Genomic DNA, 18162 nt, shown 5'->3' with positions numbered 1-18162 from the left:
CTGTGATTTCTAACGTGTGTGTCACCTACAGTGGTATAGATGGCAAGCTTAATGAATCTGCTCATGTCACAATGCTAGTGTGTCGGTTAGCAGAGCAAATCGGGACCCAAAAAGGCTTTGCCAGGATGGGGCACTGGCCCGCCTTCAATAAAAAGAAACTTATTAGGAATGAATGTAGAGTTTTATACTCAAAAATTCAACTTCATATGTACAAAAAAGGCTTGAACTAGACAATTCAGCTGAAAGATGTTAGGGGCTTACAGTTTAATTAACTGAGTGATACGGGAGTCAGAACCAAAAACCAAACCCCAAACATAGGTGGCCTTAAGGTACCTTAACCATGAGACACTTTGGGAGATAGGCCCATCTGGTCATATCACAGGACACAGTGTTCATGTCTGGGGGCTCCATTTTGGAAGGGCAAGATGGAGGGGAACCAAGAGGGGCTGAGGAAACTGGAAGGGAACGCAATCTCTGACTTGTTAAAAACCGGTTTCCTTCTTGAGGCAGAACAGAAAATAACTCGGAAGCCACCGAGTAAATGCAGGGTTGAAATCAGGAACACTTCCCACTATTAGGGTTCCATACCTAAGTGGAACGTGGGCGGGTGCTCCTCAGGAGGGGGGAAGCCCGCGCGTACGTGGGAGAAGTTGTGTGTGTTTACGCTCCCACCTCAGATTCTGTAATTCTTGGACCCTGGAAGCAGCTCCAAGTTCGTCTGAGGCTATCCGACGCTGAGAGGGCCTTCCTTTGTAAATAAAGCGCGGGGCGCCCTCCCATGCACCTGACCTAACCCCGTCAGCACGGCTGATGGGAGCCCCCAGCCAGGTGGGCAGGCCCTGGGCACTCCAGGAAGCCTGTATGCGGGCCTGTAATGGGAACATCCCGCAAAGGCGGCGCAACCGCTCGCAGTGCCAGGGCGTGAGGACGGTGGGCTAAAGAACCCAGGCCGTCAGAAAAGCGGCGTCGGGCTCCAGCCCATCGTCCTCCCTCGGCTCCCCCAGGCCCCTTTTTGGGTGGCCCCGGGCTTCACTGCTGGGAGGAGGGGAGAGGAGTTTTTATCCATCCCGTGTCCTCGCGAGGCCGGCCGTGAAGGTGAGGCGGCCTCCCCGCAGGTGAAGCGCCACAGTGCGGCTACCCACTCCGGGCGCGCGCGGGCGGGGGAGGGGAAGAGGGAGGAGAAGAGGGAAGAGATGCTCGGCTCCGCGGCTCTTCCGCTACCCGCCGCGGGCTGCCTCCCTCCCCACCTCCCCGCCCCGCAGGGGCTCGCGCCTGGCCCGCGTTAGGTCTCAGAACGTTCTGTTTCATACTGTTCCGTTCTCTACACTCGCCCCAGCCCCTCTCCAACACGCGAGGCTCGGGCCCGGGCTCGCGTGCGTGCGTAAGCGCACGCTCCCGCGTTTTCCTCCCGCCTCTCTCCCCACCAGACTCACATACAACGCCCTCCCTTCGCTGAGGTCCCACGCCCCCTCGGCGCCCCCTTCCCCCCCCCTCGCCACTAGCGCTCGGCCCGCGGCTCGCGCTCCCGCCCCAGCGGTTCGTATCTGTCAGTTGGAAAGGCGGGTGGTGTGTCTCCTACGTCATATGGGCCGCCTGTCTCCCATTGGCTGGGACGGCCTCACCAGACCGAATGTTTACCTGGCGGGGACGAGGAGGTGTGGCCTCAGGCTCCGGCCGAGGCAGAGGGAGGAGGGCGTCTGGGCGAGAAGGAGGGGGGCGGAGCGGGAGCCGGGAGGGGCGGAGTGGGGCGGGGCGGGGCGAGCTGGGGGAGGCTGCCTGAGCCGTGGCTGTGGCCGCTACCGCCGCCGCCGCAGCCGCCGCCGCCGCCGCCGCCGCCCGGGTGGTCCCTCCCCCTCGCCCGGTCAGCGCGGGGAGGGAGGGGCCGTGGCTGGGGCCCGACTTGCTTTCGGGTAGGTTGGGACTTGGTAACGTGATTCGGGGGCTTCGCGTGTGTCGATATAAACCTTTTAGCGCCGGCTCGACGCTGTAGGCGAAACTTTGGAGACCAGGCCGACGCTGCTCCTCCTCCTCCTCCTCCTCCTTATCCAACCTCCATCCTCGGTCGTCGTCCTCCTCATCTTTCTCCTCTTCCTCTTCCTTCTCCTCTTCTTTCTCTTCATCTTCCTCCGCCGGACAGGCCTCTGGTCCCTCGCCTCTCCTGCAGGTAAGGAGGGCCCCGAAGGAGGGCTGTTCCCGGTCTCGGGGGTCGTGGGTGCCTGGGAGCCCCATCCCCGAACCCGAGGCCTGGGTCTCTCCATCCTCCCAGCCCGCGCCCGGAAGCTTCCAAGCGGCTTTGTCCCCCACTCTCCCAAGCTCGGTGTGTCTGGTCCCGACCCAAGTGTTTGCACGTCTCTGGATGGAGAGCTTCCCGAGGGCAGGGATGGACGTAGCTTTGCTTTTTTGTATCCCCGGCCGAGCTTGCACGGAATTGGTAGGCGCTTAATAAATGCTGACTTCCCGCCCCCAACGTCTTTAAAGGATGTAGGGAAATATTTTCGAGGCCACTAAAAGCATCTGTCATTTATTAAGTTTTAAAAAAAAAAGAGCAAAAGAAAGAAATTGACCCGTATGGGCCGTTTTTCCAGCTGGGGGGAGCGAGGCGAGCCTTCGCCGTTGCTTGACACAGCCCCCATGGGTTCTTGGACTTTTAGGAGGGGGCGTTAGGTCCACTGATGGATTTCCCCCAAAGTTGGACGGGTGCTGGACGTGGCACCTGTGAAAATGCCTTATCTCCGGCATGCCGTAGGCAAGGAGAGGAAAAAAAGTTTGGTTGGTTTATAAAGAACAGCATTGGGGAGGGAAGGGAGAAGGGAGCTCCCCGACCTGTACTTTTCTAAGAGGGGAGCGCTCCAAGCATTTTGCGCATGTTCCTTCCTGCAAATGTTTATACAGTCCCTTCTCTATGGCCCTCGGTCAGGGATCCCGTTAGATTTCATAACAGCCGCTGAGTGGAGATCTTTTTGTAACAGGATGTCCATTTTGCAGTTAAAAGAATCTAAGGAAAAGGTGAGGTCATTGGTCCTACATTGAATCGGCTGCAAGAGCTGGCCTTATCATTCAAACCACTGCCGTGTTATCTGTTCCGGTGCATGTCACCTTGAGTCTAACTTGAGTAAGTAGGGCTGGAAACATCAGATGCCTTGAAATCATTTTTGCCTTTTTGAAATTGTTTGTCACTGTTCGGCTTTTCCCTATTTTCTTTTAGGAGATTCTTCCAAGACCTTTGGTGGTGACTGATGCCCAGATTAGACGAACACTTCTGGAGTTGTTCTTACACTACCAGAGGGAGGCATAAAGGCAACCTCCGTGCTGGCACTGCTAGGCTGACTGAGAAAGTGGGAGACATGCTAAATCCCTCGGTCTCCAGCTCTTCCCTGGTACTGGTGGGACAAGGTGCCATCAACACTGAAACCACAGACAGCAACAGGAACACTAACAGCAGATCCCCCAGTAACAGTTGGCACCATCATTTGGTGCAGCGAAGTGTTGTGCTCTTTGCAGTCGGTGTCTTCCTAGCCCTGGTCCTCAACTTGCTTCAGATACAGAGGAATGTCACACTTTTCCCAGAAGAAGTTATCGCCACAATCTTTTCCTCTGCCTGGTGGGTTCCTCCGTGCTGTGGAACAGCAGCTGGTAAGTAATGGCAGAGATCTCCAAATAAATAATGATGGAGATGGCAGGCTTAATTAATTCTTGCCCAAGAACAAAAACCTGGGGGGAAATTTATGCCAATGTCACATAGTAAACTATCTCACACTTCAGTGTTTTAATTACAGTTTGTAACAAGAACTTATTAGTGTAGGTTCTTAGTAAGGCAGCATGGCATTAATTCCAAACCTTAAGAGCCAGTCTAAAAAGAGCTTCTGGGGCAAAGTTTGAGGAAGTCTAAGGATGGAGATGAGGTAAGGAGATAAGATACTGGGATAGGTTCTTGTGATGTGGCCTCTTCCTACTTCCCTCAGGCAGCCTGAGGACAACCTTTGATTCTAGTGCAGCAGCAGACATGTGTCATCAGGAGCTAGCTGCCCTGTGATTGGCCGTCATTAGAACTGGTGAGCCATGATGCTTGGTTGCTATTGGTTCCCCAAGTGAACATGCTACACTGCTGGAGAACTGAAAACAAGTCAGTCACATGTGCTTGGAAGGAGGTTGCTGGGGGAGGAACTTATGCATTTCCTTATGCCAAAATAGCCCAGTCAACTGTAGCCAAAAGCCAAGCCTTTTTCCTAGAACTGTATCATGACTTTCTAAAACAAGTACATGGATGCCTTTGTATTATTTAATTAGAACCACTAACTTAAAAAAATTTTTTAACAAAGAAAGGTAAATGATGTAATAAAAAGATGAAACTTAGCTAAAGGAGTGAAACATTTTTAAAACTTGGTTTTTAAATAATTTGTTTCTGTGATTAGATTGATTTAGTATTTATTTCTAAGAATTTGTTTTTAGCTCTATAAGTGACTCCATTTTTCTTTGGCATATAGGGAGCTATCAAGAGGGGTGCTACACCTAACAGTGTAGCATGACACCTAACAGTGAAGCATGGCACTGGCTTTGCAAGAACATATATTAAAAGGTTGTTTGGGGACCCTGAGAAGTTGTGATTTGACTGGAGTTACAAAGTCAGTTGTGTTAGCTAAATCAGGTTTATTTTAACAAAATAAAGATTTTTTTTTGTAAGTTGTGTTGCTGAGAGCAGAGAAAATCTTGGGGGGAGACAGCTAATCTGAGTGTTTTAATCAACAAAAATGCAATAATTTAAGCTTCGTTTGTTGTAGCTATTTTTTTGGGAGGGAGTTCAATTTCTGATTATCTGAACACAAGTAAACATCATATATGACTGCTTAAAATTGCCCCTTTTTAAAAGTTTTTCATGTTTTAAGAATGATCCCAGATTTGAAATTTCAACATTGTGAGTATGTGGAAATGTGACATGTAAAAAACTAGAGTTGGAATAGAACTGAAGATTATCCTTCAACATATATAGTAGTGACATCCCAGAGAATGCAAAACATAATTCCTCATTTATATCCCATTGTTTGGGTTTTTGTGTGTTTGGTAAGGTGAGACAATGTTTAACTTATCATAGACAAATCTAGAACCAAGAACATAATGCAAAAACATTTTAAAATAATTTTCATTTTTCTGGAGTGTGTAAGGTAAAAGTTTATATTTTAGACTAAAGTCAATGATCGAATTCAGTTAAGCTAGAAATAATTTGAGAGTGTAATTAAAAGCCAAATGTGTAATGCTAGGTATCCAATTATAAAGTTGGGAAAGTCAGGTACCCTGGTATTTTCAAAAATCTATGTGCATGCCATCTCTTAGATAATGAAATAAAATTTTCATTTTTATAAAATATTTGCTATTTTCCTGTTAATAATTGTACCATTAACTGCTTTCTTGCTGTACCAAGTCTGAACTTCTGTTTCAGGAGCATACATGATTTTGGTCTAGTGTACATATTTAGATCAGCTAGGTGGCGCAGTGCACAGAGCTCTGGGCCGGAGTCAGGAAATGATTCATCTTCCTGAGTTCAGATTCGACCTCAGACATGTAACCAGCTGGGTGACCCTGGGCAAGTCACTTAGTCCTGTTTGCTTCAGTTTCCTCATCTGTAAAATGAGCTAAAGAAATGGCAGACCACTGTGGTATCTTTGCCAAGAAAACCCCAAATGGAGTCACAAAGAGTTAGATACGACTGAACAAAAGTATATATCTAACCTAAATAAAAGGTCCAGTGGGAATCTTTTCCCCTATTCAGACCTAACTCCCTACATATGGTACAATTCTTCCCACTCCTATGCATATATCCCAGCTATTGACTGTTCATAGAATGTTTTGATAGGGTTTAATCCTTAAAGGGAAATTAAAGTTCCTTATTTTCAAACCCTTACTAAAGTGGTTCAGAGGGGGCAAAGGGATTGCTCAAAGTCATACAGTTAATAAATGTAAACAGATATTAAATTACCCAAGTCAGAGCCAACACTGTCTGACTTTCTATGGCTACTCTTCATTATTAATCGCTTTCCCTTTTCTGACCTGTTGCATTTATTTCATGGAATTTTCAAGATGAGTGACAATTTGAACACAGGGCAATTCAGTTAAATTTCGTATTCACATTTCTGTTGTCAGACTTTTTTTTTTAACTTAATCCAATCATAACTCATTTTTTTCACAATAGCAAGGTCTTTTTAGAATCCTTCAGAAATAGCTATTCTCTTGTTTTTTTCCGTTTAATTTGTTAAAATTTCAGTCTAAGTGTTGTGATATCAAATACTTCTAAAAAGGGACTTGTTTGAGTAGTACTGCACATTATTCTTTAACAATCTTGTGTTTTTTCATTTTTTTTCCCTATACAGCTGTTGTTGGTTTGCTCTATCCCTGTATTGACAGTCACCTTGGAGAACCTCACAAGTTTAAGAGAGAGTGGGCCAGTGTAATGCGCTGCATAGCAGTGTTTGTTGGTATTAACCATGCAAGTGCTGTATCCTTGAAATATTCTGTATCTGTGGGGTGTTGCCTTAGGTAATTTTGAGAATTGGTGTTTTGTTTTTCCTTAAAGCTACTTTTTTTTTTTTAAGCTGATCATACAAATTAATAAACAAGCTACTATATGGAATATTAGATTAGGAAAGGAACCCATGGATCATCTAATCCAGAGTTTCCTAAACATGATTTCAGGATATTTAAATAGGGGTTGCACAAGGAGAATGCCATACTAGCATTGATTTTTTTTGTAAACTCTCAAATATAAGCATAAGAAATCATAAGCAAAAAGTACTTACTTGACAATTTATTATTTTGAAGGAAATCTCTAATCCCGAATCAGTCTTTGTGGATTCTGTCAATTTATTTAATCTTCATAGTAATCTCTGGTTAAACTAATGATTCTCAACTTTACAAATTCTGTAAATTTGGAGAGATGTCTTCGTAGATTTAAGAGAATAAAATATTTTACTTTTTTATCTTTTTTTTTTCCCTAGGATGCAATATTTTTTTAATACTCTAGAGTGGTTTTAAATTCACATTGTAGATGAAGGAATAGTTGAATTTAATGAATCCATAAAACATTTTTTATTAGATGCACTTCCAGACTTGGAAGTGAAAAGAACATTGGTTGAGTCTAGAGATAGAAACCCTACCTAGTCTCTGCTTTGATAATCGACTTTATATGATGTACTTAGATATACTTTTCAGGCAAATCTTTTACTCTTCCTGGGCTTCAGCTTCTACATCTATAAAATAAAACAGTTGGACTACATGACCTCTAAAATCCTTTTTAACTATAAATCTATAATCCTATGGACTAGATGTTCTCAAAATACCCCATCTAATAAAGTCTTTTATTTCTTGACTACTCTTCAATAGTAATGAGAATTAAAGGTAAAATTGTTCTTTATGCTAACAAAGCGTTAATAGGTAGCAATAATAGTAATAATAATATTTATATAGCACTCATGTCCCTGCACTGTTAAATGCTTTACAATTGTTATGTTGTTTGATTCTCAATATAACTCTGGGAGATATATAGGTGCTATATATATATATTATATATATATATATATATATATAAAATATTGAGAGAGAGATAAGAGAGATAATAGCATCCACATTTTACAGATGAAATTAATTGATTTGCTCAAGTTTATACAATGCATTTATTCATCTAGGGTGATTTAAAATCTACATTATAGCTATAGTATATAGTTGAATTTAATGGATCCATTAAGAAATCTTAGATGTACTTTCAGACTAGGAAAGCAATATAATGTAACAGAAAACTTCCCTCTGAGGCTAAATTTGAATTTGTTTTTTCCAGCCCAATACTACATCCATTGTACCACGTAAGTTTAATTATGTGTCCATAGTAAGCCCAATAGCTGACAGAAGGTCCTTACTCTACTCTAGCTGCTGCTTAGTCCTGCCTATGGAAAGCCAAGCCAGAATATTGATTTTTCATGGAAAATGACTGACTAGATAATTCCGTAGTTTTTGAACTTTATTACAAATCTCTGTGTGAAAATATTGGTTACAAGGAAAAGTTTTTTTTGTTCTAGCTTTTTAGTCTCACAAATAAATCATGTTTTGTTCCTGACAGTAATATTATATTGAATTGTAAATAGCTGCTGTCTATACAGATTTCTGGAATGAGTATTTTTTTTCCCTGATGCTATTCTGAACTATGTACCCTGCTAAGTGTTAATAAAATACTCATTTGATTCTTCTCTTAAAATTATTTCTAACTTGATATTGATTATAGAAAAGAAGTAAAATAATGTTGCATATAACTTGTTAAAGGCTTACTGCTTCATTATGGAAACATTATAGGAGAATTACACATTTAGTAAGGAAAAGAACTTTGTACGAAATTTTGGGCTCAGTAATAATGGAAACATTTCCAGATGTCATGATATTCATAAATAGCTCTGTGTCCAACAAGGTCTTTCCATCTGTTAAATCAATAAACTTTTTTCTAGTTGGCTAAAAAATTTCACACTGAATCCTAAGTAGTTGTTCTGCCTCTCCCTTACCTTGAGCCTTACCTCCCTCAAAAAACCTGAAGCTTAATGCTAGATTGAGAGTCAGAGATGACCTAAGTTATGACTCCCAGGATTTGAATAAACAAAGAGAATCTCTTCATCTTAATTAATTGCCTTATATGAAAAGGGGGAATTGGACCATGTAATTTTCTAAAGTTCTTTTTCAGCTCTAAACTCCATGGGTATAAACTTAATGTAGTATATAAGTAGTTTGCCAAAAGTTACTCTTAATGTTAAATAGCTATCAAACTTTTCCTTGACTTCCACATAATCAGAAACTGGATTTTGCCAATAATGTTCAACTGTCATTGACTTTAGCTGCTTTGTCTTTGGGCCTTTGGTGGACTTTTGATCGGTCAAGAAGTGGCCTTGGGCTTGGAATTACAATAGCATTTCTAGCAACTCTGATCACTCAGTTTCTTGTGTATAATGGTGTTTATCAGTGAGTATTATTTTAAAAATTAACTTTTTTTTAAAATTAATTTTATAATTATAACTTTTTTTTTTGACAGTACATATGCATAGGTAATTTTTTTTACATTATCCCTTGTACTCCCTTCTATTCCGAATTTTCCCTTCCTTCCCTTCACCCCCTCCCCTAGATGATAGGCATTCCCATACATATTAAATATAGTATATCCTAGGTACAATATATATGTGCAGAACTGAATTTTGTTGTTGGTTGTTGCAAAGGAAGAATTGTATTTGGAAGGTAAAACTAATCTGGGAAGAAAAACAAAAAATGCTAACAGTTCACACTCATTTCCTAGTGTTCCTTTTCTGGATGTAGATGATTCTGTCCATCATTGATCAATTGGAATTGGATTAGCTCTACTCTATGTTGAAGATAGCCACTTCCATCAGAATACATCCTCATACAGTATTGTTGTTGAAGTGTATAATGATCTCCTGGTTCTGCTCATTTCACTCAGCATCAGTTGAGGTAAGTCTCTCCAATCCTCTCTGTAGTCATCCTGCTGGTCATTTCTTACAGAGCAATAATATTCCATAACCTTCATATACCATAATTTACCCAACCATTCTCCAATTGATGGACCATCCATTCATCTTCCAGTTTCTAGCCACTACAAAAAGGGCTGCCACAAACATTTTGGCACATACAGGTCCCTTTCCCTTCTTTAGTATTTCCTTGGGATATAAGCTACTACTGGGTTTAAAATTTAACTTTTTAAAGCAATCTGTGCTTTAGAATATTGGAACTTGTTTTTATTTTCATATGCTTATATGTGCTTATGCTGATTTCTCTAATCTCATAATTGTGGCATGAAGTTCTATAAAGACATTCTGCCTTAGCTCTTTATGTAGTGGTAAACAAGAAACTGAGTGGTTGCCCATCAGTTGGAGAATGGCTGAATAAATTGTGGCATATGAATGTTATGGAATATTATTATTCTATAAGAAACAACCAGCGGGATGATTTCAGAGAGGCCTGGAGAGACTTACATGAAATGATGCTAAGTGAAATGAGCAAGACCAGGAGATCATTATATATGGCATCAACAAGACTATATGATGATCAGTTCTGAAGGACATGGCTCTCTTCAACAATGAGATGATTGATTCCAATTCCAATGATCTTATGATGAAGAAAGCCATCTACACCCAGAGAGAGGACTGTGGGAACTGAATGTGGATTAACATAGCATTTTTTTACTCTTTTTGTTATTGTTTGCTTGCATTGTATTTTCTTTCTAATTTTCTTTTCTGGTTTGATTGATTTGATTTTTCTTGTGCAGCAAGATAATTGTATGTGTGTGCATATATTGGATTTAAAAACAAAAAAGATATTCTGCCTTGTCCCTGAATTTCTTATTCACGTGTATATATATATATATATATATATGGATCTATTATTTCATGATATGATGGTTCAATCATAAAGGCTTTGTGCTTGCCTTTAATGAATCAAGTGTGGTCTCCAATGATGCTTTTTAAAACTGTCCACATACTGAATTGAAATAATTTTTTCCTTATAACGATGTTTTAGTGGAATTGACATGCCGGTTACTTAGTAAAAATCTTTTTTTTTCTTTTGCTCTAGGTATACATCTCCTGATTTTCTTTATATCCGTTCTTGGTTGCCGTGTATTTTTTTCTCAGGTGGTGTGACAGTAGGAAACATAGGACGACAACTGGCTATGGTATGATAAATAAAATCATTATATAGTCTTGTAAAGTTTATTTCAACTAGACAAATTATAATGACTTGATCATTTATTTTCTGTAACTTCAAAAAAAGGTTTTTCAATGTTCTTACCCTACTGCTTACTATTCATTAGATGTATTATCAGGCATTCTGCTGTTGACTACTGATTAAAAAATTTGGTGAGAATTGAAATTTGAATGAGATATATAGATATTTCCATTTATCTCCATATGTTTACATGTATTTTTAATGTATTCTGTAGCAACAATTTATGAAATTAATAGGTTATTAGGTTAGTGTGGGAGAGTATAAGTAGTTTTCCCAACATGTGGTGATATCATATATAAAGTTAGTATCAGTAGTTACTAAATCAGGTTTTCAGAATAAAAACAGGTATCTATGCCATTAAATAATTTTCTGTTCTAGTATACTCAGATCTTTAAGAACCTTTTTTTTTTTTTTTTTTTTTTTTGTTTTGTTTTGTTTTGTTTTGTTATTTAACCATAAAATTTAAGGAAAGAATTTAGAATATATACAACCAAAATTGGAGATTAAATAGAAATTAAATCGCAAATTTTATACACTTTATAAGAGTCAAATATTAAGTGAATAAGTACTGACTACAGGAAAAATAACTAAAGCAATTTGTCTTTGTTAACTTATTGTAACAGTTTTATTAAGTCAGTGATTGCCAATCTTTCTGTAGTTTGATATTCTCTTGTCCTTTGATTTCACATATTCTCTTATTTCTCTAAAATCATGATGTGGCATTCAATTGAATTAAAATCTTTTTTTTTTTTTTTTTTTTTTTTTTGAGAATTTACTGGTAATCTGAAACATAATTGAGCGTACTAAGATGCCTGTTGGAAAATTATAGGAATGTAAACATTTTGATTAAACTAATGTCATTCATCATAAAAAAATACATATTACATATTTAGCCAATACTATCCTAATATCTTACAGGTCAAGAGCTTTCTGTAGGGGTTCTAATTATTTTTAACCCAAACATCTAAGAAGAAGGGAGAGAAGACATTGTTAAATAAGAGATGATTACTACAGACAATAAGTGCCCTGAAAAGCTTAGTTGATCACACAGAGCTAAGGTGGTTGAGAAGAAGCAGTGGTAGGAATTAGAGATGAAAGAATTGGGAGGATCACCTGAGACACGGGGGAGCCATGACAGCAAGGGCATAGAAGCAAGATTTATTTAGATTAGTTGATAGTAGTGTAGGAGGTTGTAGAGGAAGAGACTTGTATATGTAATAATAGGAAGCCACTGAAGGGTTTTGAGTGGGAAGATGACAAAAGAGTATTTTAAGAACATTAATTTGGTGATATCAATTAAAATCTTAATCCAGTGGCTCATGAAGCAAGTAAGTGATACTGGATTCTCGAAAGCTATGGTTACAGAGCACAAGCTTTGGCAGATTATATTGAGATGAAATGACATTGAGTTTTGGTCTATCAGAGGGCTGTATTTATGTTGTCTAAGTACCATCCTAATTAAGTACACTGAGACTCGTTACCAGGAGTTTGGACATGAGCTGATTTTTGAGCCAGTGATTTATAAAAGCAATCTGTTAAGAATCTGAAGAGTTAAAATCTGTAATTTGTTGGAAGTGGGGCTGAAAGAGTACTCCCACTGAAATCGCCCGTCCTTGAGGTAGTCATGTAAATAACCTAGGAGAAAGCAGAAAGTAGATTTATGATATTCATAGGATCATATTGATTGTCTTGTCCAGTTTCTCCTTTTTCATTGTGAAGAAACTGAGGCCCAGTGATCTGCCCAAGGTAGAGATTTAAACCTAGATTCTGTGACTATATCCAGCACCCTCCTTTGGCATGATCATGGGATAATGATGTTGGTAATGGGAATTAAAGAATGTAAAAGGCCTTATAAAGGATCTTAATAAACTGAATAGGATAAGGAAAATCTGCCTTTGCGAATGAAGCTCCTGCCATGTATGGTTTTATTAAGTACTGATATCAGGATAAACTTTGTTACTAGGAACAGTTGGATAGAGCAGTGACATATTTGTGAAAAGCTGAATAGAATTACTGTAGTATTTTTTCATTATAATACTGGAATTTGGTCATAGTGTATAGTATAGATTGCAAAATAAGCATGTTCTGGGCTTATATTATTTCCAGAGAAGTGTCAAGACCAGAACTTCAAAATTTAAAGCAGTTTAAAAAATGAAGGAAATTTAGAAGCTGTAATACTGCACTGTTTGTAGGATTTCATCAGTTAAGGTCTCCTTGACTAATCCAGATCACTATGTCCTTTAAGTTCATGGTTGTCTTAAGCTGCTATGGCGGCCCCCCTCCCCCCCCAAAAAGCAACCAACCTAATGTTGATCTCCTATGAACATAAGTAGGCTGGCCCTAATGACAGACTGTCCATTATTGGTAAGCTTTCAAACTTGGCAAGACCTGCCCAAGATCATACACTGTTGACATAGCTTCGAGAACCCATCTCTATACTATTGTGAGGTATCAGTGCACACCTTTTTAGTGAAAGAACAATTACATAATTTTTAAATGATAGCTTCATTCCTTTACTCCCAGAAAATTATCCTGGATTCTGAGAGACTTAGTAATAACTCTGGCTAATCTGGAAAGGCTTCCACTATCCACTAAAGGCCCATTTGACTTATTTATATCTGATATCTGAGGGTTTTTATTATGTTTAAAGTAATTTTTCACTAGAAAGTTGCTTAGAGAGTTCTGCTGAATTTTTTTCAGCCATTAGCAATTCATCAAGGCTATCTGCTAATGTGATTAGAGGTTATGATCATGTGTTTACCCAAAGGTATCTTTCTTACTATTTCTCTAATTCAATTTCATAATTGTCATTAACAATTATAGCTTGATATAATAAAAAAAAATCTCTAAAATATCTTTTAAAAGAAAGAGAATTTTTAGAATGGACTGGACAGTACTAAGAAAGATAAGGCAGGAAAAAAAGATTAAAGACATAATTCACCTAGTTCACAGAAAGATTTAACTTAAAAAGAACTAGAGGAGCCCAAGGCAAAGCCAATTCATGTTAGTGATTTTTTTTTTCTTCCAGTGGATTCAGTCTCCCTTTTTTTCTTGGTTCTTTTAAAGTTCTGACATTTCTTTCTTCTATTTTGTGTCTTTTTTTCCTCCTGTTTTAGGTAGTATATAAGGGATAACATTAAAATGAATTTCTAGTAGAAGCTGGTGTTAATTACAGTATGGATCCAGCTGGTTGTGTTCTCTCTCTCTTTCTCCCTCCTTATCACCACATTACTGCTCTTTGTATTCAGAGATAAGGTTTTTTACACTTCTTTTTTTTAATTTGTAGATTTGGCAGAAAAGCCAAAAGTCTCTTTCACATTAGACACATAAAAACAACTTTCATTTAGGTTTATAACCATTTTCTATAGAGTCTGTTCTGAACTATGGTTCAAAATCATAAATGACTATAGTCCCTTCATTTCTGATTGTTAATGCTACTGGCTGATTTTGTTTATCTTTTGTTTGTCATCTGCCTATTTTTTATTGAGCTACCATTCTATACTGATTTCTACGTTTACCTAAAATCGTGTTTCAGTTTTCTATATAGAATTTCTTACAGGACCTGCTAAGATGTCTTCTGTCGTTCCTCCTTTGAATCCATCTTAGCAAAAAAGAACTGTATTAATTATCAAGAATCTATGTAGCACCTACTACTCTACTCACATTGAACTGATGGTGTGGTAATCAAGGAGATGTCAAGTACATAAGAAAAATATGTACAGCATCTTAAATACAAAACTAATGGATTCAATGTTATTCACAGCAATTAAATTAATACAAGGTAATTTGGGAAGGAGGGCACTAGCAGTTGGGGAAGGTGTGTGAGGGAGATTTTTTCCTCAAGGAAAAAAGGGATTCTTTAAAAAGTAAAGAGGAATAGATTCCAGGCACATGGGATGGCCATAAATCATCAGTTCTTTGCTAGTGGACCTATATAATATGAAATATCATTCCATTTAATGTATAATCTAGAGATGATACTAATGAAACTTTTTAAGAAGCCAATTGTGAGGCCTATTTTATGCTTTTTAGATGTTACTGCTTTTTCTGAAGACCTTTAATAGTTGCCATATTCATATTATTCCCACAGATATGCAAAATTCTTTTTACATTGATAAAAGATCATTTGAATTTCGTGTGACCACTTAATAGTTCTCAATTGTTGATGAATCTGTTCCCTTTCTATCAGATTCCCTTTGTATAGGTTTTCATAATGATCCTCAGACTTATCAATTCATCAGTCATGTAGTATTTTACATGCTGCTTGTTCTCACTAGTAAGTTTCATCTTATCTGTGTGTTTCTAAAGCATAATCAGCTGACAAAAGTTGTTGAATGTCCATCCTAATGTTTCATGATTCTGCTAACATCCTGATACAGTTGAAGATCTGATTCTCCCAAGAAATTAAGCATGAGCCCTTTGTTCTCCTTAAGTACATGTGTAAAAATTAGTTTGAATAAAACTAATTCTCCTTCAGAATATTGCTTCACCTCTCCTTTTGAGAGGAATAGATTTGATAATATCTTATTGGTAAATAAGCTATCAGAAATCTCCCTTCACTGTAATTTAACAAACTGGTTCAAACAGTGCATTTCCTTGAAATATTTAGCCAAAGAAGGTAGGTTCCTACCCTATTCACACTCTGTTCATTGGTATATTCTTTGTTGACTTAGAATATTGCTATTTATACTCTTCTCTCTCTCAGAATTTGTGTTTGTATATGTGTATTTGTGTACATATATGTACACAGTGTTTAAAAAATTGTGGGGCTACTAGGTGGTACAGTGGATAGACCACTGGCCCTGAAGTCAAGAAGACTTGAATTCAAATGGGGTCTCAGACATTTAACACATACTAGCTGTGTGACCCTAGGCAAGTCACTTAACCCCAATTGCCTCACACACAAAAAAAGTGTGTGTGTGTGTATATAGTAAGAAAGTCCAAAAAAGCTGCTGGTTCAAATCACCAGTGTTTCAAAGTAAAAGATGGAGTACATTGTGTTCATTATCTTTCTTTGCCTTTCTGTAGGGTATTCCTGAAAAGCCGCATAGTGACTAACTAACATCAAGACTCCCAGATGCCAATATTGAAGCAAAGTTGGGAAGAACCTGTGATATGGATTGTGACTGAAGATTTTTTTTTTACCCTGAAGAATCTATTTAGATTTGGCCAATTGCACAAATGACCTGAGAGGGGAGGACCCAGAAGGGTGAGGGTGGAGTGGGGAGGGGTTAAAATGGTGGATCTATTTTAGAATAGCCAAGTGGAAAAAAATAACTGCTTATCTTAAAATCTTACCTCGATTTACTGCATAAGCATTTGTACCTGGCTGTGCCCTGGAAGGATTTAATACTAAATTGTGTTGGGGAACTTCAAGTATTAGATTTCATTTAAGTTATTGAAACAGTTGCCATATTTCAAAGCCTTGAACTAAAATTAAATTGTATTTGTGCCCAAAAGAGTAGATTGATGGTGCTCAACAAAGGTGAGGTATGGTGTAATAGGAATAATATTTAACCAGAAGATTAAAAATAGGGTTGTGTTTCAAACAAACAAAAAAAAAAAAGTAGAGGTGATCCATGTCAGGTTGTAGCATTAACTTAATGCTTCAAGAATTGTGCCCTCATCTTAATGCTGCAATAGCGCACATACACACCCATACACTCAAGTATATCAGCAGTATATCAACTATACTTTTTATCTTAGTGAAGTTTTATGTAGACAATCTTATTGGAAGCAAATGGCAATGAAAAGTCAGTTCTTCAATGTGGTATGTGGCTGACATTTTCACCTCTGATTATTGAATTCTCTCTTGAGATCTGTAGACATTTAACAGTAACTATGGATCTCTGCCATTTGCTTCATTCTAAATGAGCCGAAATTATTTCTGTATTTCTCTGTTACTATAGAATAGAGATTGCAACTTTTTTCACAGCCCTATAGGATTTGCAATCTGTGATTGCCTTGTAAAAAGAAGAATGCATATGTCACTGCATTAAACATTTGGTGTTTCTAAATATCAATTATATTGGTGAGCACAATGTATTCAGTTAATGGCATAGACCACATGAGACCTAATTTGCAACTATTGGGTCTTAAAACTTAAGTGCAATGTATATTAAAACCAATCTGAGCCTTGTATTCTCTTCAATATTTATTCTTTTTTTTTTTTTTTTTTTTTCATATGCGATGTTAAGGGTTCAGCATTCATTTCAGTACTGCATGGAGGCAAATTTCAGCAATAATTTCTTTCATGAGAAAAGATATTTTATTGTTGTGCCTTCTGTTTGAACCCTAATCCTTTGAGAAACTCCAGTTTTGTGGTTATGGTATAGTTGTAATTTTTACTTAAGATAAATTGATTTTTTTTTTTTTTGTATTATGCATTGTAAATGTTTTTGGTTTGTTTCAAATCTTAAGATGATTTTCATATTTGATTAATTGGCTGTCCTTTTAAATTGATGTTACCGGTCAACAAAATGGAATCTTGGGCTATTAGTCTAAGAATGTGTATTTTTTTTGTATGTATATTTATGTGGTGGTCCGTCCTCCTTTTTTTTCTCTCTTTTTTTTGAGGAAAATATAAATGCTCTTGGTGCAAAACTCTAGAAAGCTGTAACTGATTACTTTAGAGGAAAGTTGCAAAAGTGGGGCGATTCTCAACTTGTTAAAGGATCCCTTATGAATATTCTAAAATTGAAAATAGTGATGTGAAAATGTTTTGTTTTCAAAATAGATATTCCTTTCAAAACCAGAAGTAATTAGCAACATGCAGTAATTGAATATACAAATTTAAACTTGATCATGCATAAGCAGTAAGTGTTTATTTTTCTCAGTTAAACTAGAAATTATTCTATACCTATTAGATTTAATACAGCCAAAATGTGAATCTTGAAGTTGTTTTTGCCAATATTTGTAGCAAGTAAACAAACCAAAGTGATCTGAGTTTGTAAAAATTTATGAACAAAATTTGCACTATTCTGAATTTGAACATTTAGGAAGATTCACCTTGATACAGAAGTTTTCCAACAGAGTGGTGTTTTTTTGCATTTTTTTTTTTTTTACTATTATTTCAAGAACTTATTAAAAGATTCAAGACCAATGATTGTGCTTGTGGAATTTTTTTTTAAGGGAAAAAAGTCCATGTTTTTCAGTGTACTCAGTTTAAAAAGACAAATGCCAAATTGGGGATAAAATCATTTTTCTAGGTATTGAATGCTTGTGCTAATAGATATTGAATTTCAACATAACCACTTGGTAAAATAATTACTAGGTACATTTCTGCCCTTATCCTAGAGAATGAAAGAAATGATTCCCAAGGAATACTCTTAAAATAATCCAGATTTAAGTAGGTGGGAAGAATGTGAAATTTTATGATTTACCTCCTCTCATCATGAAATAGGA

At 37.9% G+C, this 18162-nt stretch overlaps 1 protein-coding gene across 7 annotated transcripts; it reads left to right on the top strand.

Moving 5' to 3' along the window:
• Positions 1–1759: 1759 nt before the first annotated feature.
• Positions 1760–17860, top strand: INSIG1 (insulin induced gene 1). 7 transcript variants are annotated; one of them, XM_074267330.1, is made up of 7 exons: positions 1781–1910; positions 2986–3112; positions 3206–3633; positions 6363–6487; positions 8819–8985; positions 10606–10705; positions 15787–17860. In XM_074267330.1, exons 3-7 carry the CDS (start codon positions 3237–3239, stop codon positions 15814–15816), a joined length of 819 nt encoding a protein of 272 aa, XP_074123431.1. In that variant the 5' UTR covers positions 1781–1910; positions 2986–3112; positions 3206–3236; the 3' UTR covers positions 15817–17860. The 7 variants fall into 7 exon arrangements, with proteins under 7 accessions (XP_074123433.1, XP_074123432.1, XP_074123431.1 ...); XM_074267334.1 differs by having other exon boundaries at positions 1814–1910; positions 2970–3112; XM_074267327.1 differs by having other exon boundaries at positions 1903–2164.
• Positions 17861–18162: the final 302 nt, after the last annotated feature.

This window comes from Sminthopsis crassicaudata, chromosome 5 (assembly GCF_048593235.1).
Source record: "Sminthopsis crassicaudata isolate SCR6 chromosome 5, ASM4859323v1, whole genome shotgun sequence".
NCBI classification, from domain to species: Eukaryota; Metazoa; Chordata; class Mammalia; order Dasyuromorphia; family Dasyuridae; genus Sminthopsis; species Sminthopsis crassicaudata.
The sequence above is the reverse complement of the archived record's forward strand: the minus strand, read 5'-3'. Positions and strand labels throughout refer to the sequence as shown.

Coding starts and splice junctions, on each gene's coding strand:
- INSIG1 (XM_074267332.1), top strand. CDS start 3,237: ATGCCCAGATTAGACGAACACTTCTGGAGTTGTTCTTACACTACCAGA. Junction 8,986..10,605: donor GTGTATAATGGTGTTTATCA/GTGAGTATTATT, acceptor CTTTTGCTCTAG/GTATACATCTCCTGATTTTC. Junction 10,706..15,786: donor TAGGACGACAACTGGCTATG/GTATGATAAATA, acceptor GCCTTTCTGTAG/GGTATTCCTGAAAAGCCGCA.